General features: G+C 42.2%; 1 protein-coding gene across 4 annotated transcripts in view; it reads right to left on the reverse strand.

Moving 5' to 3' along the window:
- CACNB2 (calcium voltage-gated channel auxiliary subunit beta 2) overlaps positions 1-26,889 on the reverse strand; it is a 731,917-nt gene that overhangs the window by 111,176 nt on the left and 593,852 nt on the right. For all 4 annotated transcript variants that reach the window (XM_029588744.1, XM_029588746.1, XM_029588747.1 and 1 more), the window contains one exon: positions 2,675-2,797. In XM_029588744.1, the coding sequence (XP_029444604.1) occupies positions 2,675-2,797 (123 nt within the window). The remainder of the gene's footprint in view (positions 1-2,674; positions 2,798-26,889) is intronic.

The raw sequence follows: 26,889 nt of genomic DNA on the forward strand, positions 1-26,889 counted from the left end.
ACGCGGCCGCAACCGTGGCGAGCAAAAATGCACCGCTGCAATATGGCCGCCTGCTCACTATCGCTCCACCCCTTTTTTTTCACGGCTTATCATTCTGCTATAATTATAAGAACATCTTACTCCCCTGCCTCCTCTCCCCATCCCTTCCCTTCCCATCTGACTCACTTGCTCAGCTTCCCTTCCTTCCCCTTCCAGTCCACTGACAAGGGAGGGGAGGAAAGGGGAGCTGAGCTGAATAAGTGAAAGGGAAGGGAGGTGGTTTTGAGTGAGGAAATGTTGAGTGAGATGGAAGGGAAGGGATTAGTGAGAGGGGAAGGAGGTCAGGAGGTTGGGGTAAGGGGAAGAGAAGGAGGATGAGTGAGAAAGAAGGAAAGGAAAGGGAATGGAGGAAAAATGAGAGGCAAGGGAGGAGTTAGTGAGAGGGAAGGGAAGGAATGGGAAGGTAGGAGGAGTAAGTAAAAGGGACGGGGTAAGAGGAAAGGGAAGGGAAGAGGCATGAGAGAGAAGAAAAGGGAATCTATGAGGGAGAAGGAAGGGGGAAAGGGGAGGGAGTAAGTGAGTTAGAAGGAAGAAGCAGGAACAATGTTGCAGTGAGAGGATAACTGTGAGACTGTTGGGGATGGAGCAGCAGTGAAGGGTGAATGTGAGATTCATCTCTTTTGTGTGTGTGTGTGTGTGTGTGTGTGTGTATATGAGAGCAAGAGTGTATGTGTGAGTGTGAGAGTGAAAGAGAGAGAGAAAAAGCATGGGGCACTTATGTGTGTGTGAGCCTGAAAGCGAAAGCATGTGTGCGTATGGGTGTGTATGGATATGCATGTGTGTGAGGGAGCATGTGAAGGAAAGCATGTGAGAACTTGTGTGTGTTTATGTTTGCGTCAAAACCTGTATGTGAGAAAAGAGAGAGCATATGATGGTGAGAGCCAGTGTGTATTTGGGAGCCTATGAGAGTGAGCCCATGTATGAGAGAAGGGCGAGCATGTGAGAGTGAGAGCCTGTGTATGTATGTGGGTATCTGAGAGCACGAGCCTGTGAGAGAGTTCATTTGAGAGTCTGTGTGGTGAAAGAGAGAACATGTGAAAGTGAGAACATGTATATGTGTGAGCAGGAGGATGGGAAGAAGATAAGAGGAGAAAGAAGAAATAGAAAGAAAAATAAGACCCTAAAAAAAATTAAGAAAAGACTGATAAGGGGAAAGTGGAATAAAGAGACCAATGCCAACCAATTAGAAAAATAAATAGATAAGACAACAAAGTTAAAAAAACCCAAAAAACTAGAACTTTTAATAATTGGAATATGCCATCTTTGGGAATGTGCATTTCTTATATTTTTGTATTTTGCTCTGTTTTTTTTATACTTCCACTGTTCCAAGCTTGGTATCTTGGGCTTTCTATTTCAGTTTTGTCTGCATGTTCCTGCTTCTAATTTGTAGCCCCCGCAATTCCTGTATTAGGTAACAATCGGTCTGTGTTCTGCCTGTTTGTGACTGAGGTGCAGTATTTCCGCTAGTATGTATTTTCTTTGAAGAGGAATTGCAGCAGTCTGGCTGGTGTAAATAGGGCCTGGTGTAATATTTGCATTGCTGTTGTTTGATTCCTAAGAGTTAGTGCTGTGATTGTATGTGACGGCAAAGTTCTAAGCATCTTTTTTTTTTTTTTTTTAACAGAGGTTTGTGTTACTTCATAGCTCCGGTAACTTTAAAACGTGCATGTGTGTGTGCCCACATACACTGGTATTTTAGATCATGCATGCAAGTGCTTGCAATGCTCCTAATTCACTGCCTGTCTCCCTGTGGCCTGTTGGGCATGTTTTTCAGCCTCGATGTGGGCTTCCTCAGTCCGCAGGGGATGGGACACTCATAGGCAGATCATCACTATTCTGCCATGGTTTTACTCTTATGCCTATGGGGGCTGGGAACTTTGTGGCCAAGTCATCACTGTGCCACCATGGTTCTGCTCTTGTTCCCACAGGAAGTGGGATCCCTGTGGGCATGTCATCATTGCCCTGCTGCCCATACAGATTCATCTGTGGCTACATTACTACCTTGGGAATATGCTAGTTTGAAAAATATGCACACATAGGCCCAATGCAATCATCACACTCCTGTTTAGGGTTGTAACTTCCACTTCATGCAGGTTACCCCAATTAGTCAGGTTAGAGTCAACTGAGTCAAGGGACCATTATTAACTCTCAATATCATCTTAACTCCCTCATGGTGACAGCATGATACAAACATATTTAAAAATTTCATTATAAAGCCTCTGTATCTATAAATCCAGATATGCACAATTTTGTGATACGAGATGAGCGCCACAATATTAATGCAGTTTTAGGTGTTTATTTTCATGATGAGCTTGCGGGGGTCACTAATGAGTGAGATGCAATGATTACAGTCAAGGAATTGCAGTATATAGGAGGGCAATATTACAAAAAAAAATCCATAAAGAGGAAGTATGACTACCTTCCTCTGCAGCTGTCAAAGATTCAGTGAGGATGAAGTGAGAGGAATGGCTGCAGTGATGGCACATTACACTACAGGCCCTCAAGGAAATGAGAATAAAACTCCTGCAACTAAGGAGAGTATGATGGGAAAATACTTTTTCAAATGTCCATTCTGCCATTAACTAAGCTCGTGTTTCAGGGGCTGGAAGCTATACAGCTTTTCTAGTCTTCTTACTTCTTTGACATGAAGAAAGTCTTTCGCCTCAAACGAGATGGCCATGCCTGGAACTGGGACATCGTCATCATGAGCTGCGCTGTAGCCAACATTCGTCCGGACTGCAAATGCAACGGGCTTACTCTATAGAGAAGAAAACAAAAACAGGCATAGCTTCTTATTTCCTGAAAGCAATAGCACGATACAAACATGTTAAAAAGTGCAGGCTCCAAAACAAGAAAAGGTACTTCATTACTACAAATCATTCTTTAACATAAGGTACCCCCCCCCCCCCCACTCAATTTTCTTTTATACTTTGAGTTTACGATACAACATGAGGATATTACCTTCGTAGTATGAAACTGTATTTAATTTCTGTTGGACAAAATATTTCAACTGGAGACCAGAATGTTTCCAAAACCCAAATACCTTGCAAACAGAAAATAACATAACACAGTGGATGACAAAAGAAAAAGGTCAAATGGCCCACTGAACCTGCCCAATTATTTTAGTCCCTATTGTCAAATGACATATCCCAACTGCGAGCCACAGATGCTTGAGTCTGAAAAATATGTACGTCAACGATGATATGCAGCTACCAGGATCAACTCAAGAAATCCCGGGTGCTTCCAAAGACAATACTGTGATCGCAACAATCTATTCAAATGACATGGCATGCTGTCAAAGAAAGGCATACTAGTCATTAAATAAAATGCTAACATTTAGGGTTTTATTTAGCATCTTTCATTCAAATCATTTTACTATGCAATACTTAATTACACATGCAGATAAATGAGCCTGCACACTTCTAATAACTGCCCAGCATGAAAGCTTGTAAAGATTCAATGTTATTATTTCTAGAGAGGTGTGAACTAAAAAAAAATGTAAACTAATTCAACAAATGATTCACCAAATCCTCTAAATCAGTAAATCACTTTATTCTGGTGAGTCTGCTTGGGAAAACTTGAACACATTTTCCCACTAGATTTGGGGACAAGCCATATTCTGGCAAACTTGCCAAGGCTGAAATCCATCTGATTAGTGTTTGACCTTGAAGTATTTAAATATTTGCAAGTAGGTAATCTGGACATAAATGGATTTGCCAAACAACACAGAGCGTTAAATTTTAAAATGTATTATTTTGTGAATTTTTTTGTATATCTAATTATTATTCTAATCCACTTTGTTCAACTTGGTGGCTACAAAGTCAAAATATAAATTCTAGAATTAAATTATATTTATCAAATATTTGTACCAGTGAAAACTTGCTACAGATTTATCAAATTGCCATGGGGGCAAAACTGCAGAATATTTTGTACTAAAGCAAACCTAGAGCAAAATTTTCATAATCTGCCCTGGATTGCCAGAAGTGGCAGTGGGGTATCTGAATTTGCATTTCAGGGCTTTTCCTGATATGTACAGCTCAGTGCTAGGGATGCGCATTTGCTATTGCATTCATTTCAGTAGTATACGCATATTTCACAAATTTATTTATTTATTTGATGAGTTTTATATACCGTTATTCGGTAGAGCCATGGAAAACGAATGATATGCGCATATGTATACTGCCAACTATATACACACACACCATCTGTTTTGCGCTTCTACTATCCATTCGTGAGATATGCATGTACCACTGAAACAATGAAATGAATGGAGCAAGAAATGCACATTCCTACTCAGTGCTAGAGCCACAGCCAGGGTATTAGGCACCTGTGGCCTAGCATACACAATGGGTAAGCAAAAAAAGAGAGAAATATCATAAATGTATCAACTTGTCAAAAGCACACATCTATATTAATTTCCTCTAAGGAGAACAAGGTATCAGCAAGCCAGATGATGTTTGAATCTCGTCCATCACTCAGTTTTATCTATCATCCACCTTTCAAACGAGCAAGTGGAAAACAAAACAGTGTGATAAAAAGTAGCTGTTACTTTTTTAGTCTTTTGATAGTACACTAAAACCAAAGGATGCCCCTTGACATAAGCTTATGTATATTATGCTGGAAACATAGTCAATTTAAAAAGAAAATACCTCAACATCAACTAACGTTTCGTTCCTTGACTGCTTCAGGGGGAAAATTTTAGATAAAAACTTATGTGAAAAATGCTGTGCTTAGTCAGAACCATTCATAATCTCAAGAAGCCGCATGAAAACATCACACCACCATGAGCGGGAAGACTGATATATTTTTCTCTCTTCTCTCCAGTAGGCACCCCTTTTGCCCCCCCTTCATCTCCATTAGGCACTCCTCCTCTCCCTTGCCACCTACCTCTTCTATATCAGGTACACCCTTTCCCTATCTCCCTCATCAGGGACTTTGCCTCTCTTCTTTCTCCCTCCTCCATTAGGCACTTCTCTCTCTCTCTTTCCCCCCTCTACCACCCCTTCCCCATCTAGCACCCCCTTTCTACCCTCTTCCCCCATCAGGCACCCCCTTCTCTCACGTCTACATCAGGCATCCCTTCTTCCCCTTCCCCCCTTCCTGAGACCACATTCTTGAATGCCAAACTTTTTGCCCTTAGTTTTTCAGTCACCTCTTTGGATAGCCATACTGGTTACTTTTTCTTCTTACTTTTATTTTGTTTTCTGACAAAAAGATCTGTTGCCCTTTCTATAGCTCCTTTTAATTTAGCCCACAGTTCTTCCACTTCAATCACTTCTTCCCACCCTGCCACTGCCTTTGAAGTACTTCCTAGTTTTTTTCAAAGTCAGTAGTTTTGAAATCCAGGACTTTGAACTTTGTATAACTTCTCTCTGCCTTGGTTTTTAGGTTAAATCACGCCATCTGATGGTCACTTGTATTCAGATGGCCACCTACCTGATCAATAGAGACACTGTCTCCATTTATAAGTACAAAGTCCAATATCATTCCTTCCCCTCATGGGTTCCATCACCATTTGTCTGAGATGGGGTCCCTTAGAGGGGGGCCAGGATCTCTCTATTTCTAACTGAGCCTACCGATGGGATATTCCAGTCTATATCCAGTAAGTTAAAATCTCCCACCAATACCAGCTCCCCCTTCTTTCCCACTTTTTGGAAGGTATTGGTTAGATTACTGTCCATTTCCTCCAACTGAATAGGAGGTCTGTGTAGACAGAACTGCCATTGCCCCTTTCCATTATAACCTCAGCATCTCCTCCTTTTCCCATATCCCCAGCATTTCTGTTGATATTATTATTTTTTTTACATGAAGAGCTTTTCCTCTCCCTTTTTATCCCAATCCTGTCCTTCTTAAACAGATTATAGCCCGGTATAGTCATATGCCATTATCCCATTAATAAGACTCGTTGAACAATTTGATAGCAACTATATCCAGGCCAACCTCCACAATTAGGATGTGCAGATCTGGAATTTTGTTGCATAGACTGAGAATTTGTGCTCATAACTTCCCAGCTATTTCTCCTTGGGTTCCTTATAAAATGTTTAATTTCCTCCATGCAGAACAAGATGTCAGCAAGCCAGTCGATGTTTGAATCTCTCGTCCATCATTCAGTTTTATCTATCATCCACCTTTCAAAATGAGCAAGCGGGAAAACAAAAAACAGTGTGATGCAAAGTAGCTGTTGCTTAAACACTATTTTTCAGTCTATTTGATATTGCACTAAAACCAAAGGATGCCCCTTGTGGTAAGTTTATATATCTTATGCTGGAAACGTAGTCAATTCAAAGAGAAATCATACTTCTACGCTGTCACTCAAGAGGAGACACTACACAGCTCATCCCTTCCATTTGTTTCCCACAGAATTTCTCTTTGTTTGTTGTGGTGACAGTCCCAGTCCATTAGATTATGTCCGCCTATTGATGTAAGATCAGAATGTCTCACTTAGAATCTTTTCTCCACTTGCAGAATGACCATTATTATAACATAGCCTTTTATTGTTCCATTCACATACACACAGCCCCATTCTTCTTTGCACTAGGTTTTGAGTTTAACAGTTGACCAAAGAGCAGCATTAGGAGTAGTGTTTAAAGAAGCCACATCCTTCTCCCTTAGTACTGAGATTATATTAGTAACGAATCTATGAGGAATAAGCTGTGGGGAAAAAAATAGAACAGTTAAAAGGGAAGACGTATGAACTGATGCTTTGCAGAAGAGTGTCTTCCGCATTTAATTTCCTTTACATGTGAGTACAGTCCCATCGGCTGTACTCACATGTAAGGGAAATTTGTAAACTATCAGTAACATCATCTATTGTACTTGAAGCCTGGAGAGTTGCCAATGTAAGGCCAATTTTCAAAAAGGAATCAAGGGGTGATCCAGGAAACTACAGACCAGCGAGTCTAATGTTTGTGCCAAGTAAAATGGTAAAAACTATCATAAAAAACAAAACTGCTGAACATATAGATAATTTAATGGGACAAAGTCAACATGCATTTAGCCAAGGGAAGTCTTGCCTCACAAATATGCTACATTTTTTTGAAGGCGTAAATAAACATATGGATAAAGGTGAGCCAGTTGATAGAGTCTATCTGGATTTCCAGAGAGCATTTGACAAGTCCCTGAAGAGAGACTTCTTAGGTAATTAAAAAATCACGGGATGGGGGCAGTGTCCTATTGCAGATTGCCCCCTGGTTAAAAGATAGAAAATAGAGAGTAGGGCTAAATGGTTAATTTTCCCAATAGAGAAAGGTGAATAGTAGAATCCTCCAGGGACCTGTTCTGTGACCACTGCTTTTTAATATATTTATAAATGACCTTGAAATGGGAACAGCAAGTGAGGTGATCAAATTTGCTGATGACAGAAAATTAATGAAAGTTGTTAAATCACAAAAGAATTGTGAGAAATTACAAAAGGATATTGTAAAATTGGGAGATTGGGCATGAGAATGGCAAATAAAATTTAATGTGTTCAAGTGTGATGTGATGCACTTACAAATACATTTTCAAAGGCCCGTGCATGCAAATACCGGGGTTTATGCATGTGGCCGGGCCTTGCACGTGCTGCATGCATTTTATAAAGTAAACCCCACCCCGGCCAGCCTCTCCAAAGTGGCTAGCCGGGTGGGGTCTGGTTGAGGAGAGGCGGAGCGGAGGGGTGGGCCGGGACAGCGCCATTCAATGCTGTCCCGGAGAAGTGCACGCAGCAGCCGGTCGGCACACGCAGATTACTTCTGCTCCAGAGGAACAGTGAGTACTGAAAGAATTTGGGGTTAGTTAAGTTAGGTTTACGGGGCAGGGAGGAGAGGGGAAGAGGGAGGAAGGTTAGGTAGGGGGGGAGGAAACTGGGGGAGGCCCAATTGTTGCCGCATGTATTTACTGAAAATTCCCCCCCTGCGCTCACCGCCCACACATGTGTGCAGCCATTGGATTTTATAACATGCATGTTATAAAATTGGCGCACCCGCGTGCACATGAACAGCTGTGCCCTGCTTTTAAAATCAGCCCCTAAGGGAAGAGTAAGCCAAATTATGGCTACACAATGCAAGGTTCCACATTAGGAGTCATCACTCGGGAAAAGCTTCTAGGTGTCATTGTTGAAAAAACATTGAAATCTTCTACTTAGTATACAGCAGCAACCAAGGAAGCAAATAGAATGCTGGGGATTATTAGGAAAGAAATGGAGAATAACATAGAGAATATCATAATACCTCTGTATCACTCCGTGTTGAGTATTGGCTGCAGTTCTGATCACCACATCTCAAAAAAGATATAGCAGAATTTAAAAAAGGTATGGAGAAGGGCAATCAAAATGTATTTATTTTATTTTAAATCTTTTTGTACACCATTTATATAGAGTGAGATCTAGGCAGTTTATATAAAGTAAACATGCATAATTAGGCAAATAAGTACTCAAAGTTTTACAGTTACGACGTAACTGGGTATACATTTAAAAAGGAGCATTAAATAACATAAAAGGGAAGGTATCAGTTTGAGTGGAATGTGCTGAATGCGATAGAGCATAGTTTTTAATTTTTTCCTGAATTCTTTGGGATTAGTCAGAAGTCTGAGTGTTGCTGGGATGGAGTTCCAAAGGGATGGACCTGCCACTGATAAGGCACACTTTCTTGTCATTTCAAGCCTAGCTGTGATAAAGAGGCTGGAATAATTCCCCTTTGAAGAAAGGCTAAAGAGGTTAGGACTCTTCAACTTGAAGAAGAGACGGTTGAGGGGAAATAGGATAGAGGTCTAAAAAATAATGATTGGAATGGAATGAGTAAATGTTAATTAGTTGTCTACTCCTTCAAAAAGTACAAAGATTAGGGGACACACAATGAAGTTACTAGGTCATACATTTAAAAGTAACAGGAGAACATATTTTTTTGCTCAATGCATAATTAAACTCTGGAATTCATTGCCAGAGGATGTGGTGAAAGATATTAATGTAGCTGTGTTTAAAGAAGGTTTGGTCAAGTTCCTGATGGAAAAATCCATTAATCATTATTAAGGTAGAGTTGCAGAAATACACTGCTTATTTTTAGGATAATCAGCTTGATTCTATTTACCCCTTGGCATCTTACCAGATACTTGTGGCCTGGATTGGCCACTGTTGGAAACAGGATACTGGGTTTGATGAACTTTTGGTTTGACCCAGTATGGCAAGTCTTATATTCTTATGACTTAAAATAAATGGGTGACTATAACTTTTATCATTTCTATAGTAGTGTTAGCTATATGCAGTGCTGTACAGTTACATATAGGAGACACTACAGTCCTTTCATGGTAGAATTTATAATCTACTTAAAGACAAACATGACAAGTAAGAGCGTTGGGGAGTTTAATTTATTATAGAAAATGATTACAACAAATAAGTCTGTAATCAGGAGAATTAGAGGTTAACATTTAAAAGCCTGGCTGGAATTTAATAAGAGTACAGAGGGAGCATGAGGCACAAACTCGGGAGGTCTATTCTAGGTATATGGTGCAACAAGTTTGAAAGCATGGAGTTTGGAGTTGGTGATGGAGAAGGACATAGATAAGAGTGACTTGACCCTTGAGCAGTGTTAACAAGGAGGGGGTGCACTAAAAGACAGGAGAGAAGAGGTAATGAGGGGCTGCAGAAATAATGTATTTGTCAATTTATTTATTTAAAAACATTTATATTCTGCCCTTCCTGGATGGCAGATTACAATTTGAAAGAACAATTTCTGAAATACATAATCAAGAACATAAAAGAAGCTTGACTGTATGCAGGAACAAGCAGGGAGCCAATATAATGACTTGAGAAGAACAGTTACATAGGTGTAGTGATACTGGTGGAAGATAATTCGTGCAGCTGAATTTTGAATAGATTGTAGTGGAGTGAAATGGCTTGGTGAGAAACTTGAGGGGAACAAGTTGCAGCAGGTGATGAGAACATGGATAAGGGTTTTGGTAGTGGGTTCAGAAAGGAAGGAATGGATTTTAATAATGTTACAGAGAAACTAACAATAAGTTTTAACAGTGTTTTGGATGAGTTTAGAGAAAGAGAAAGGGAGAGCGAGGAGTTAAAGATGACCTTATGGCTAGGGGCTGTGGAAACTGGAAGGATGACCATGCTATCCACAGAACTAGAGAAAGGGGAAAGAGGGCTTGGGGGAGGGGAAAGTAATATGTTTTGTCTGGTGTGGGGAGGTAGATCTGGAAGTCATCTGCATAAAGCCCTGGAAGCACTGGAAGCCATTAGAGAAGAAGATCAGAGCACCAAGGGAACAAGTATAGTGAGAGAAGTTCCAAGACTGATAGTGGTGAAGTGGTGGAAGAATATCCACCAGAGATTACAATAAAAGTAGGATGGGAGTGGTAAGAAGAGAACCAAGGCAGAACGGAGCACAGAATATCAAGGAGTAGGTGGTGAGCAACAGTGGCAAAAACAGCAGCTAGATCGAGGAAGAGGATCTGGCCAGGAACAGGTCACTGTAAGTGTTTCTGTGGAATGTAGAGAGAGCAAAAGCCAGATTGGAGTGGCTCAAGAACTGTTTGCCTAACCTACTCCCATTTTATGCCCTGGCTAATTCAGTGTGAGTGTGTGTTGTGAAGGGAATGGTGAGGGCTTTTTGAGTGGAGGGCACAAACATCAGTATTATGTACACAACTTTTTCTTATTTCTCACTTCCATCCCATCTCCAAGTTGCACTTATCTCCTACTGTAGAGTGTGCTGAATGCAGTCTCCATTTTGGGCTACTTCAGTTTCATAGTTTCTCCAATTATTAGCAGGTACACCAAAAAAACAGAAACAAACAAACAATCTCTCTTCTCTTTTCCCTTCCCCTACACTTCAGTCAAAACGGATAAAAAGAAAATACAGGTCTTTCATTAGAACAAATTAAATAAGAATAACTACTCTGGAATATATCCAGTAGTGTCCAGGGCTGCCAGTGTTAGTGTAACAGAGAAATTAATTATTTGTTAATGGAGAATCTTCTTAATCTATTCAGACACACAGTTTTTATTCTTATAGATTTCAGGGAAACATAAGAATATCAGTTTTACCAGCTTAAGCACAAAACCCATTTTTTGTGACATTTTGAACTCAGAGCTTGCTAGACAAAATGAAGGTAGGAAGCATGGTCACTAAAATAAAGGGCCAGTCTTCCTCTCGGGGAAGAAAGGGAAACAAATTCTGAAGAATTTTATTTTAAAAAATGGTTATTTACATTGTGTAACACTTCTTATTTCATATTTGTAGTATTTTTTTTTAATAATTTACTGCTAAAGGTACAATGAATGGAACAGGCTGCTCAGTGCTCTATAGGACATTTTCAAAAGGATATAGAGCCACATATGGGTACAATGAAATGCTAAATGAACAGCAAGATTAACAATGAGTTTCTAGAATACTTACCCAGATGCTAAACAGAATAGAAAAAAACTCGCAATAGATGATTTTTGTACCATATTAAGATGGTTATGGCTGGTCTGTTTCCTATGTGTTAATACCCACACAAAACCTGCCTGAATTGTCTCTAAATACTTTGCATGCTTACACAGAAGAAATCATGATATTAATCTGTTCAGTTATTTTCGTTAATTCAAATATTCATTAAAAAAAAGGAGCCTAAAAGTTGGCAAAAGCCAAAAGGAGTTTGGTGTGGCAATGAAATAAGTGCTACAACAGTGGAATACTAAGAAATACCAGGAGCTAATAATGAGCCCATCCGTTTTCTCCATGTATTTTCTCCATTACATACAGACAAACGTACAACTTGTCTTAGGGGATGGTTTCCCACGTTAGTACATCAGTTTCTACTGAGACATACAAGTTTTGGTCCTCTGTAACCAGTGGATCCTCATGTCTGCCTAGATGCTTTAAACACACTTACAAAACACAAGCTCAGTGGAAGCAGGTTTTCATTCAGCAACTGGCAGAGGTAAAAAAAAAAAAAGTGCGAGCGCTCAGCACAGAAGACTAAATGAAAAGATAAAATGTAATTGTCAGCAATGTGCAGGAAAACCACCTTACCTTCTTCATCTTCCCACCTTGGCATACTGCTCCCCAGTTCTGCCTGTAGGTCAGTTTCTTATCATGAGAAATATAAAACCAGGAGGCTGCACAATAGCTTTGTGATGTTTAAATAATGAAAAAGAAAGACAAAGGGGATCAGAGGAAAGTGATCCGCCACTGCCATTTATTACTTAACAAGGAGAACGAGTGCGTGATTATGTCACATGCTTTGGAAGAGGTGGTTAGTCAATGGTTTGGCACAGATGGTTCTGAAATAATGCCATAGCTTCTTCTTTCATGCTAGACCGAGTCAGAGTGAAAAATTAAACAACTGGCTTCCTGCAACTGCAGCAGAAACAGTTGTTGTACCTTGAAAATTAGGACCATCCCAGAAACAGAACTGCACTTTCTTGTGCTATAGTTTGTAGTCAGCCTGCTGCTGCCTTACAGCAGATTATGCAAAACCAGAAAACATGGGAAAGGTGTGGACCACAAAAAGGAAAATCATTATTTATAGAAAACACTCAAGGGAACGCAAGCAGAGGCATGGCTTGGGAAGGGGAATAGGGGGTGTAGGGAGAGGCAGTGGGAGGAATGGGTGTGTTTGGGGGGATGAAGGATATGGGTGTATGAAGAGGTAATGATGGGGTGTGTTTGGGTGGGTGGGGGAAACTGATGTATTTGGGCATTTGGAAGGTATATATGAGGAGGGTACAGGACCATGTGTAGTGAGAGTTTACCTAGGGGGATGGATGTGTGGGCTGTATGTGTTTTTAGATGAGTAGGGGGCTGTATTGGGAAGGGATTTGAGGAAGGGTTAGCCTAGTGTAAAATATATAGCAAAAACTAATATAGTATTAAAGGAGTATTTTTATTTGGAAAAGGGAAAAATGATAAAAGTTCGATTGGGTTCCATTCCCAGAGTTTGGAGGTAAAAGACCTGTGCGCTGGGCTGCAGCTCCGTGCTATAAGGGAAACCACTGCTAGCTAAAGGCAGTACTCAGGGGTACAGCCCAGGAGAGGCTCCTTTTCCAGCCATTGTCAACCAGGGATCTTGGCTCACGAGGCATGAATGTTGAGAGTGAGAGGGTGAGGAGGAAAAAAGAGAGTGCGGAGGAAATATTAGGCTAGAAACTACACACTTGAGAAAGCAATCAGAAATACTAAAATCTATTTTCTATTTATATCTTTTTTTCTATTTTGCCATCAGTAGCACATCTTCTCTTTATTTTTTCTCAGGTACAAATTAGCAAAAGGTTATTGATATGACCATATTTATAAAGTGCTAGCAATGTACATAGCATGGTACATGATTCTATGAGTAACAATTAAACTGATCGATTTTAAAAGCCCTATGTGCGCCAAAGCTGGGAGATACGCACGTGACTCAGCCTATCGCAGGCTGCACGGATTTTAAAACCCCTGTGGGTACACGCATAAAAATTTGTTTCACTGAAAGGGGCAGGATGTGGATGTGGTCTGGGAAGGGCATGAGCAGGACATGGGCGGGCTGAACTGCACCATGAAGTCTGCATGTATGCGTTTACATGCACAAGGGCACGCCAGGGTCCCCTACTGCGTAACTTTACTTCCATTATGGACGGTGTGTAAGTCGGGTAACCAAAAAAACAAGGCTAGTCAGCGGAATTTTAAGGCTTGGGGCTAATAGGGTAAAAGGGAGGCAAGTCAGCTAAGAAGACCTCTTTTTTACTGGAGTAAACTGGGAGCAAACTGGGAAAAAGACCTATTATGTCAGTTTGCATACCTACTAAAATTCACCCCACTTACTTGCTCGAAACAGCATTTGTGTACACATGCGCATGTCAATATAAAATCGTGCACACATGTACGTGCGGATAGCCAATTTTATAACATGCACACGTATGTTATAAAATTGGCGCGTCCATGTGCGCACGCCGGCAAACGCATGCACGCGTGTGTACACGTGCAGCTCTTAAATTTTCAGCAAGGCTTTTGATACGGTCCCGCACAGAAGACTGGTGAATAAAATAAGCTTAGGAGTGAGTGCCGAGGTGGTGACCTGGATTGCAAACTGGTTGATGGACAGAAAACAATGTGTGATGGTAAATGGAACTTACTCTGAAGAGAGAGCAGTGTTGAGCGGAGTGCCGCAGGGATCGGTGTTGGGACTGGTCCTGTTCAATATCTTTGTAAGCGACATTGCGGATGGGATAGAAGGTAAGGTTTGTCTTTTTGCGGATGACACTAAGATCTGCAACAGAGTGGACACGCCGGAAGGAGTGGAGAGAATGAGACGGGATTTAAGGAAGCTGGAAGAATGGTCGAAGATATGGCAGCTGAGATTCAATGCCAAGAAGTGCAGAGTCATGCACATGGGGTGTGGAAATCCGAAAGAACTGTATTCGATGGGGGGAGTAGGGCTGATATGTACGGAGCAGGAGAGAGACCTTGGGGTGATAGTCTCTAATGATCTGAAGTCGGCGAAACAATGTGACAAGGTGATAGCTAAAGCCAGAAGAATGCTGGGCTGCACAGAGAGAGGAATATTGAGTAAGAAAAGGGAAGTGATAATCCCCTTGTACAGGTCCTTGGTGAGGCCTCACCTGGAGTACTGTGTTCAGTTCTGGAGACCGTATCTCCGAAGGGACAGAGACAGGATGGAGGCGGTCCAGAGAAGGGCGACCAAAAAGGTGGAAGGTCTTCATAGAATGACTTATGAGGAGAGATTGAAGAATCTAAATATGTACACCCTGGAGGAAAGGAGGAGCAGGGGTGATATGATTCAAACTTTCAGATACTTGAAATGTTTTAATGATCCAAAGACAATGGCAAACCTTTTCCGTTGCAAAAAAAATCAACAGAACCAGGGGTCACAATTTAAAACTCCAGGGAGGAAGACTCAGAACCAATGTCAGGAAATATTTCTTCATGGAGAGGGTGGTGGATGCCTGGAATGCCCTTCTGGAGGAAGTGGTGAAGACCAAAACCGTGAAGGATTTCAAAGGGGCGTGGGATAAACACTGTGGATCCATAAAGTCTAGACTAGAGAATGTGAATGAAGAGAAGAGGCAAGGGGTGGCTTGCTTGTGGGAATGACGGCTACTACCTGGAGATTAATATCCTTATTCAATAAACATACACACAGTTAATGCGACTCCAATATTGCTCTATGCTTCAACGGCAAGAGGAAATGTGGAAAAAAGGATTTGCATCCACAAAAAAGCAGGGGAGTAGCTTGCTTGTTACGGCGGTTACTACCCCAAATCAAATAAGCCTGATACTTCACTTTCAATGCACATCCAGCATAGCTCTCTCCTTCAACGGCAGGGAAAATGAAGAAAAGATGATTTATATTCAGCATCAACCAACAAGGAATGAATTACATAGTCTGGGTAAACAAATAAGCTTGTTATGGTGGCTACTACCCCGAATCAATTAAGCATGATACTTGACTTGGAATAAGTATCCAGCGCAGCTCACTGCTTCAGCAACAGAGGGAATTAAGTAAAGAGGATTTTTATTCAGACAACCAACAATGGCTGAATTGCACATGCAGGGTAAACAAACGGGAGTAGCTTGCTTATTATGGCGGTTACTACCCCAAACCAATTAGCTAGATACTTCACTTAGATGCAGCTCCAGCACTGCTGTCTGCATTGATGGTGGGGGTGGAAGGGAATTGGAACCAAAAAGTTACCAATAAGGGCCCTGACCTCAGCGGTCAGAGTAACAGATTATGAAAACAAATAGGTGTGAAAGCTTGCTGGGCAGACTGGATGGGCCGTTTGGTCTTCTTCTGCTGTCACTTCTATGTTTCTATGTTTCTAAGTGTCTTCACTTCGAGGAACTTGCCTCCTGAGTTTTAGCTCTGGGAAATTATGTGATTCCTTCAAAATTGTATAACGTTCTGATCCCATGTTTCACATTTTCACCACTCTGTGCTTTGCAACTTCATTACACTGCCAGCTTATCTGCAGATTCTAATGAATAGCATACTTCTCACCCGAGTAAAATATTCATATAATAACTGTAAAACTATTCATGAAATGCACATAGAATCCCAACAGGCAAGACTGAAACCTGTGTGTTAACTATGAGGCCCTGCTGGGCAAGGCCCTCTGCTTCAGGAGGACTCTTAGACACTCAGTCCTCCCAGCTATATGGCCCACATTTCCTGCTGGCAGTCATCTTGTTCCTGTTTGGACATAGTTACATTCCAAGCTCACAGTCTGTACTTTACATAGAAACATCTTGGCAGAAAAAGATCATATGGCTTATGACCCATCCACATCAACTACTCAGCTTTACAACATCTATCACTCCCTCAGAGATCCTCTGTGCTTATCCCATGCTTTCTTGATTTGAGATATTATCCTTGTCTTTTCAACCTTCATGAGGAGGCTGTTTCATGCATCCATCACCTTCTCTTTTTTTATAATTTTATCTTTATTGAACCAACAACAGCATATAATACAACAATGTTGAAGAACAATTCAACAAAAGTATCCCACGACATATCCAATGAAGTCCTGAGTCTACCCTCTTTCATCCTCATACCATGATACCTTGTTCTGTGGCTTCCTTTCTCTTGAAAGAGGCCTTCCTCCTGCACATATAAACCTTGGAAATATTTAAAAGTCTCTATCATATCTTCCTATCCCGCCTTTCCTCTAAGTCTGTAAGTCTATCCCCATATGCTTTAGAACAAAGACTACTGACCATTTTAGTTGCCACCCTCTAGACCAACTCCAATCTAAGGGAAGGTGGCATCACAGGCAGAAGACATCCTGCCCCTTCTCCAGATAGAACTCACCAGTCTTGCCCTGTCTATGCACTGATCGCTGTCGGAGACCAAGGGTCCTGCTGTTGCTCCTTTTTTAAGCTTGTTCACTGTGGAAATTTCATCTTTAAGATGGAATTTCACCCACGAGAAAGCTTCACAGAAAGGGGAGAATCTGAGCACTAGGTAATCATTTAACAGAAGGGAGTTAGAGAAGCAGGGAGGAGTTGCTACGGCCTGAACAACACATGTTAGAAATGGCACTTGCCAGCCAAAAGTTGGTGGGGCCATGGCTCATTCATCCCAACCTGATCAGATGCCTATAAAAGAATTAATGCCACAAAATGGGCACATCTACCCAAGAAAAATGTGTACCTATATGGGCCTGTAAAGCACATTGTTAGGTAGATCTATGGCAGATAGTTCAAAGACTTCAAATTCCTGTTTCTGCTATCTGAGCAGGAGAGGACTCGAAGGCAGCAATCCAAAAGATAGCATTTTGGCAGTATGCCTGTGCAGAAAGTGAAATATGTAGATGTAGTGGCAGCATCAATATATATGGATCCTGATATGTATGGGTCAACATTCCTGGTTCTGTTTTCAGCCTGCCAGAGAATGTTATTCTGAAGGATCCCTTTCTGAAGGAGTATGGAATGAATTAGGAGAGTGAGAAAGTAGGAATATGGGGACAAGGAAATGGGGAGGGGAGGGGGACAAAGATATGGGGAGTGTCAGGATGAAAACTGGGAGGATAAGTATTACTAAACATTTTTATAGCACTACTAGATATACAGAGCACTGTACAGATGCATATTAGAGATAGTTCCTGCATCATGGACCTTACAGACTGGTCAAGGCTTACAGGCAAGATAAAGGTAGAGAGAAAGGATAAGAAAGTTCAATGCTGCGATTTGGATGACAGTTTGGAGGGAGACACGGCAACAGGAGGAAAGGACTCAGGGTGAAGTAAAAAAATGGAAAAAGACAGATACCAGAGAGCGAGAGAAATAAAAGATTGATGCACTAGAAATGACTGAGGCTGAACAGACTGACAAGAAATTGGGAGAACAGAAACTGTGAGAAAGTGACAAAATAGAAAAAAACAAGTAAGTACTGCTCTTTATGACCTTGAGCAAGTCAATTTATTCTGCATTGCCTCAGGTACAAACTGAGGCCTATATTTATTTCCTAAGCTGTGATAAGGGTATAGTGCGCATAAAACAGCGTATATCACACGATATCCCCATACTGCAGCCAAATTGAGCAATTTTTGTGATATTGTGTTTTTCTCCCCAAAGAATCTGCCCCTATTGAAATTAGCTGCTTTCTATGCATAAATTATACTAATGTACGCAAAGTAGCTAATGCATAAATAATCTGATGCAAATAGAATAACGTAGCTTGCCTCAAAAAAAGCAAGCCACGTTATTGTAACACAAACTCAGGAGTTGTAGATAAAAGATTCCAGTATATCAGGACGCTAACATGAATCCCGATGCCCCTGGGATGCTTCTTAAAGGGCCACGCATCCTACAAATGAGATCTCCTCTCAAAGTATAAAATGTCCCCGGGGGTCTTGACAGACTTCCACCCATCCCCCTCCACCTGTCGAGATGGCCTCGTAGTAAAAAATATGTACAGTATATATATATTTCCTTCTTTATTTTCTTTAGTTATTTATATTCTGCTTTTTGGTACTTCAAAGCGGATTACATTCAGGTACTGTAGGCATTTCCCTATCCCCAGAGAGCTTACAATGTAACTTTCAAACCGGCATGCAGGCACACTTTGGCACATGCGCGTTGGCGTGCTCCCAGATACGTGATCATTTTATAACTTGCGCGCATATGTGCGTGCACGTTATAAAATAGCCTGACCGTGTGCACATGTGCGCATAAACCTCACTTCTACCACATAAGTTGGGGAATTTTAAAAGGGACACATGTCCACGCCATTGCCAATTTCACCAGTTCGTCCATCAGTTCATCCAGTTAACAGCCATGTCCCTCCAAACCCCCACCCCCAGTTGAATAGCTTTCACTACCCGAGTTACCCCAGACCCTCAGGTATGGCTAGTGTTTTTTTTTTTTAAACTTTCACCTCGTACCTAGCAGAAGTAAACTTGTGCAACAGGGGATCTGGGTGCATGCCAAGCGCATAAGTATTTATGCACTTTTCTTGGCCATGCCCCACAGCACCCATGCCCCGCCCAGAACATTCCATGCCCCGTCCCTTTTTTAAAACGTTTGAGATGTGCGCGCATCAGGAGATCGCACACATATGGGCGGCAATTAAAATACTGTAGGGGGCGCGCAAGCCCCACTTGCGCACGTATCTCCTGATTTTGGCGTGCGCTGGGCTTTTAAAATCTACCACTAAGTTTGTACCTGAGGCAACGGTGGGTAAAATGGCTCGCCCAAGGTCACAAAGAGAGGTAAATCCTTTTAATGGCGTGCGACCACCCGCCCCTTTGAATAAAATACCTTCCCCCAGTACAAACCACCAGGCATCCAGAGCCGCCACTCCCACTCCAGAAACCCCATCCAGAGAATAGAATCCTTGGTGTCTAGTGGCCTCCCACCCTCTCCTACTCCCCTTTAGTGAAAATAGACCCTGATAGTTTTAGGGCTGCCGCCAAACCTCCCCTGCCACCGGATGCTCCCATACCTTTAGAAGATATCCCTGGGGTTCCAGGGTGGCCAGAAGTGACCCTAGGCTCCGGGTCAGTCGATGCCATTTTCCAAAATGATGCTGACCGGCCTTTGACCCTAGACATCAGAGATTTTATTCTATGGAAGGCGGTCCGGGGTGAAGGTGGGAGGGTTGGGTGCCTGGATTGGGGTTTGAATAGGGGGGAGTATTTTATTACAAGGAGGTTTGGGAAGGTAGCGAGCATTGCCGTGCACTATTAAAAGGATTTATTTTTAATTATTTTTACTACAGGGCTGCCTCAACAGGCAGCTGGGGGGAGGCATTTTACACTTTGGGAGGGTGGTCAATTTTGAGCCATGTGGCTCTTTAACACAATGGCAAAGTGGGCCGCCATTACATTTTTTTGTGGCATTCCACAGCAATAATTTTTACTGCTGAATTTATCCACGATAAACTACATCAATGTGAAACTGCCACCATATTTTTCCAGGGAGGGGTAAAATATTGCAGCTTGATAAATGACCCCCTTAGATTGTAAACCCTTTGGGAATAGGGAAATACCTACAGTACCTGAATGTAATCAGCCTTGAAGAGCCAAAAGGCGGAATACAAATCAAATACAAAAAAAATAAAATAAATAAAAAGAAGTAAACAATGAGGAAGAGAGCCGGAGCAAAATGGCAGCAAGAGCTGAGGGGTCAGAGACATAATTGCCACAGACAAACTTAGAAAACAGGAAAAATCTGAAACAAAAGAAAGGAGGAATAAACACATGACATGGAGAAAGAAAAGAAAGACAGAGATGAGCATTGGTGCAAAAATAATGCAAAAGGACAGGATGGTACAGAAAAGAAGCTGAAGAATAATGGTGGGGCTGTGGGGAAGAGTGAGGGACAGAAAAAAAGAAGTCAGAAAAGAGAAACTCAAGAAAGAAGAAGCATAAGAGGATTGTCTGAAAGGTTATGATCCTGACATTAGTAAAAACGTGTGGGCCTCTTATTCCAGCCACATCTTTCCTCGGAGGTTGCTTATGGCTACAGGACACTCGGACGGACTCTCCAGGAAAAGATTTGAGTGCAGAGTTGTGCTTACCATGTCAGTCCATTTGAATATGAAGAAGTCATTTAAATATGAAGAGTCAACAAACAAGAGTGTAGGCGATATGGTTTTATCAAACTAACTCAGTACCTCTGTGACTAGCTTTTGAGAGCCATGTGTCCTTCATCAGATCAGTGAAGCAACAATGCAGCTATGTTGGCTTTTAAATGGTACAGAGTCAACTAGGCTTTAGGCTGTTACAGCATTTCCGCAGGTAAACTTGTTCTTCTACCCAGGGACATGGCCTGCTATAAAACTGCCTGCCCAATATGTGAGTAAATTTACACACATATAGCCTGTATGCATGCAAGTTTACCAGCAATGAGCAGCGGCATTCCTGATGGTGGAGTGGGGGGGCAGGATTTGCACTTACATACACCCACACTTGTGCATTATGACGAGTGTACATTTTCTCAACAACTTTCTGTGCAAAAATCAGCAGGGGTAAATGTGGGTGGGGTAGTTTTGGTGGGGGAATATTTGGAGAGAACTTACACTCTTTCAATTCACTTTGAAAATTGGTGCAACGCGCATATTTCAAATGTATGCAGGCAGTTAGAAAAGTACACCCTGGACAGAGAGAAGGTGTTTAACAGAGAAGACTGTGACAGTAAAACTTTACAGATCAAAGGGCCTATTTCTCACTCATTATCAGATATAGGTCCTCTGAACCATTAAGTATTACTGTCACAGTAAATAAAGCTGTGGCAAATTTTATTCCACTAGGTCTGTTTTTCTATGTTGATGTTTGTATCCCTGCTAGGAGGATGGGGGGTGATGGCTTGTGATCAAGGTGAGGGGGGGTGGGAGGTAGTAATTCAGCTGGCTAGCCTGTGGTTTGCTATTGTTAAGTGAGTCTCAGTTCAGAGAACTGCCACTCTCGGCGTGCTATGATCTCACAAAGGTGTGTCCTCGGCGTGACCTCGTTCACAATCAAAAGGAAGAAAATTGCTAAGCTGCTTTCATCTACCTTACAGCCCTGCCTCTGGGTGAATGACTTTCAGTTTTTCTTCAACTCACGTCAAATTCATAGTCAGATAGTGTTGGCAGCAGCGGTTCAAGGCAATCTGCTTTCTGAAGCAAAGGATGAAATGATGCCCCCTCCCTTACCCAAGGCCATGGCACAGGTCAAATCAGCAAGAAGGCAAAAGGGAGGGGGAAAGCCCCTGGAGTCTGACCTTTTTGGTAATTTGAAGTATTAGGAGGAGGGGATGGGGGTCGGGGTTGCCGAAGGAGTGGCAGAATCTTTGTGAGTGACAAAGCAGAAGGGTTAGAAGGAAAGATGTGTCTTTCTGCAGATGACACCAAGACCCGCAACAGAGTGAACATGCCTGAAGGAGCAGGGAGAAAGAAAAGGGATTGGAGAAAGCCCGAGGAGTGGATGAAGGTTGGCAGCTGGGATTAAGAGTCCTGCATTTGGGGTGCGGAAATGCAAAGGAGCTCTATATGATAGGGGGTGAAAGACATATGTACACGGATTGGAAAAGAGACCTCAGGGTGATCGTGTCAGATGATCTGAAGGTGGCGAAGCAGTGTGACTAGACTGTGCTGAAGGCTAGAAGGATGCTGGGCTGCATAGAGTTTTCCCACGAAGCGCCCAAACCAAAACCAGACCCGAGCCAGAAAAACAAAGCTCATCTCACTGCTGGACCACCAGGGAATTTTCCCCAAAGCTCAGGGAAAATTTGTTTCGTCATTCAGGTCCTCCCTGAACCACAACAAATTAGGTAACAAATGAATGCACATCTCTAACAGTAACATGAAATAGACTTAGTGTTTGGGCACTTGCCAGGTTTCTTATGGCCTGGATTGGCCACTGTTGGAAACAGGATGCTGCGCTTGATGGACCCTTGGTCTGACCCAGTATGGCATGTTCTTATGTTAGAATGGGAACCTGAGTGCGTGAGTGAGAGTTTGTGTGTGTGTGTTAGAATATGTGAGAGTGAGAGCCTGTGTGTTTAAGGGAATCTGTGAGAGAAAGTATGAGTCTTTGTGTGTGTGTGTGAGAGAGAGAGAGAGGAAGGGAAGAAGTTAGGGGAAAGAGAATAAATGGAAAGAGAAGAATGATCCTGAAGAAAGAATTAGAAAAAGTTTGACAAAGGGAAAGTGGAAAAAAGAGACCAGGATCAACTGATTAGAAAAATTAAAAGACAGACAAGAAAGGTAAAAAAATATATATATATTTTGAGATTTTAGCAATTGGAATATGCCATCTTTGGATATGTGCATTTCATATAATTTTGAATTTTGCTCTTTCGTATTCCACTGTTCAGAGTCTGGTTTCTCAGGCTCTCTATTTCTAAATTGTAGTCCCTTATTTCTGTATTAGATAAGGGTCAGTCTGTGTTCTGCCAGTGTGTGACTGAGAAGCAATATTGCTGCTAGCATATAGAGATGTGAATCGTGTGCCAGATCGTCTTAACAATCAGATTCGGCTGGGGGGGGAGGGAAAAATCTGATCGTTAAGATATGTGAATTGGAATCGTTTCCGATTCCAATTCACATCGCTAATTTTTTTTTTTAGGGAGGCCTGCGCCAATAAAAAAAAAAACCCACCCGACCCTTTAAATCGACCCCACCCTCCCGACCCCCCCAAAACCTTTTAAAATTACCTGGTGGTCCAGGGGGGCCTCGGGGAGAGATCCAGGGGGGCCTCGGGGAGAGGAGAGATCCAGGGGGGCCTCGGGGAGAGATTTCCCGTTCCCAGGCATCAGCTGTTCTAAAAAAAAAATGGCGCCGATGCCCCTTTGCCCTTACCATGTGACAGGGTATCCATGCCATTGGCCAGCCCCTGTCACATGGTAGGAGCACTGGATGGCCGGCACCATCTTTAAAGATGGCGCCGGCCATCTTTACTCATCAGCAATAAATATAAAATAAAATAATAAAGCTTAATAAGGAATTTTTAATGTTGGTAAGTGCTTGAAATAAGTGTTAAAATATTCTAAAAAGTTTCACTCATGATGTATAAAGGCTGTTGTAGACTACTTAGGAACCCACTGGAGTACAACTAGTAGGGTTTAGACCTGTATGCCTACTGCCCATACTTGTTAACTTTGGGTCCACCCAAAAAAATCAGTTCTGGCTATGCCACCGCCGAAGGGTATTAATGATGCACAGGAATCGTGCCTTTTCTAGTGGAAAGAAAGCTGTAGACCTAGGGGTCATAATAAGAAGCTACAAGGGGGTAAACTCAGGAACAACATCAGGAAATATTTCCTCATGGATAGGGCGGTAGATGGATTGAGTGCCCTCCCGGAAGAGGTGATAAAGACAGAAACAGTCATGGAATTCAAAAGGGCTCAACTCAGCACATGAGGAGCCCAAAGGGGTCTTGCTCTGAGAAGAGCGGATGTCTTTTTACTAACTTGCAGAGCTCCTCCATCTTCCAGGCCCGGCTCCACTGAGATGTAGGTTACATCCGATCGCATTCATAGCAATTAGCTGAGTCATGATCAGTCCCGGGCACTTGCAGCATATATCATGACCATTGGTAATGGACATCTTGCAGCCATGCACACAGTACTTGAAGCCACTGGTCGTGGCCTTCTTGAAGCCAGACATATCAATGACTTTTCTTTTTTTTTTTAAGGAATGAAAATTGCTCTTGAGGTGCTGCTGAGGGTTAGCAGTTGAAGTGGGATTATGGCTCCCAACACATTACTCTAACCACTAGACCATTCTTCCTCCTTAAATCAATGAAAATTCTAGAGTAGTTCAAGCTGAGTTCCCACTCAGGGTATTCCACTACTTGACTCCAACAGTGTTCCCTTTCCTTGTGAGCTTCTGCTGGAAACCCTGGTCTGATCGAGATTAAAGGAAACAAGCTAGCTGATGACTCTGCTTAACTGCTGTGCAATTATTTATTTATGTATTTTCCACCTTTCAGAAACACTATGAAGTGTGCAACAGTGGCTTTCTATGATTTTAGGAAGCTATCAACATTAAACTGATGTCAAACAGCCATAACCTATGGGAGGAACAGGAAAATATATTTTATCAGATTAAATCAGAATTTGAACTGTGCACAATTTAGTTTAAAGGAATTGTAGGGAGGAAGTGGTGCTGGTCGAAATGCACACTGGAAGTGGCCTTGTCACTCACCAGTATATTTTGAAGATGAGATGCCACAGATTTGTGAGAGCTGTATGTAGTAACTCCCTCTCCCTCAGTCGTGGGTTACCTTCGGTGGCTGCAGAGGAAGTGAGTGACCTTTCTGCAGCCCCAGAATAGATTAAAACACAGAGTTCAACCAATCAGGGACCAGAAAAAATACAGGAGGCCCAAGGGCAGACTTGCACTTACTCAGGAAAACAATTATAGGTTCACACCAGAAATGCGTTTCTAAAACAGATATAAACTTTATAATAAAGGCCAAAAAAGAAATCAGTCCAGATAGGGCAAAATAACAGTAGCAAACCCCCCCCCCCAAAAAAACCAACAACTTCAGGCACACAAGTCCAAACAAAATGCAAACAGCTTCTCACTTCCAACTCTCCAACTCCATCACAGAGGCTATTCACATTTTCTCTTTACTGCAATAATTATCCCAAGCTGTGGGCTTCCCAAGGCCAGACAGAGAAAATCTCCAAACCTCAGAGGAAAGCTCTTCTTCTTACAAACCCTTCCTTGGTTCAACACATTCAGGCTTCACATTCACAGACCTCCTTAGAACATTTCTAATTAGGTTACCAGGCTGCAAGACTTCACTTGCTTCACTGTTCACTTCAGGCCCCAGCAACACTGCTCCAAAACACCTGATCCTCCCAAGTTCTTGTGGAAGTCCCTTTTATAACTTCCTCCCAACCCATCCCCCTTTGGGGGAAGGAACTCCTTGTCACGCCACACATGTGCTCACACCTCTGGAAGGCTCTTCATTTTAACCAATTCACTTCATAGTAAGATCTGAGCTGCCTTTCATGTAAGAAGGTTTTCACCATGAGCTAGGCCTTGCTTGCCCATCTGGTCTTTAATTTGGCACGCTTGGCATTGCTGCTGAGCCAACCAGAATAACCCATCACTCTAGATCAGAGGTGAACAACCCTAGTCCTTGAGGGCCACAAACAGGCCTCGTTTTCTGAATATCCAGAAAGGACAGAAGAACCCCCCTGAAGGACGGGTCTGCTCCATTCACTCTCCTGGCAAAGAAAAGGAGCTGGCAGCAGCCCAAAGAGAAGTGCCTTTAGGTCAGGGAATGAAAAGGGGAGAGGAGAGGAAGGCAGAGAAGAGAACTGTCTTACAGAAAGGGGGATAAATAAATGCAAGATATAAATGAATAAAATGAAGGAGGGGAAGTATCCCACCTCCCTTACCCACTCCTTCCACTCACACACTTACTCCCCCACCCACCCCACCATCAGAGATCCCCACCACACCCTCTTGCCCAAAACCATACACCTACATACCCGTTACCACACATGTACACAAGCACCTCTCCCTGCAGACATATAACTCTTCACACACCCATTCCTAGCAACACACCGCTCCCAACCTAGCCATCCCTACAACCCACCATTCCATCCCTACTCCTCCACTACCACCACAGAACAACTGCAAGACAAACACGCACACCTGGAGGAGCTGTAATACAAATATGTAGATCATGGATTCATAAAACACACTATTTTGAAGCTGCCATACAACTTCAAAAGACTAGTTTCTTACATAGCTTACCATTTCCTTCTGCGCCTTTCGGACTTCCATCTCATCTGTAATTGATTTTTGGGCTCTAGCACCATAAGCCATCATTCGCAACCTCATGGGGGTGGGGTGGGGGAGTGTCACTCTACATTTTAGAGTTCCCCTCCCATCTAGTCCAGCTAGCACAGTGACAGTCTTTGGCCAGGGGCCACATACATCAGCTACTTCCATAATCCAGTACACATCCACCACTAAAGACATGTACTGGGTTGGTTATGTGTACTAAGCTTTCTTCACCATAGATACAGAAGGGAGAGAAGACTTAATGAATCAGAACCTAAGCATCACAGTTCTGCCACAGCGAACACTTCCTCCCCTTAAGGGCTCTTAACATGGTCTCTGCAGTGTCCTCATCCCCGGATGGCCTGGAGAGCAGAACAATCTATTGACTGTTTTCAAAATTTTAATTCAAAATTATTGATGTAAACTGTAATCATTGTAATTGTTGAAGTTATATAATGTATAATTGCCGACCTGATTTTATAGTTTTTAAATAATTTTAATCGTCTAAGGATGGCAATAATAAAAGCCATTGCCATGGGTAAAATGCTGTTTTGCCCACAAACATGAACTGTTTGATTATCGCCCACTTTCTATGCATACATGTATGTCAACAAAGCACATACTTTTACCTGTGAATTTCCGCAGGCAATTCTA

Source organism: Rhinatrema bivittatum, chromosome 2 (assembly GCF_901001135.1).
Source record: "Rhinatrema bivittatum chromosome 2, aRhiBiv1.1, whole genome shotgun sequence".
NCBI lineage: Eukaryota > Metazoa > Chordata > Amphibia > Gymnophiona > Rhinatrematidae > Rhinatrema > Rhinatrema bivittatum.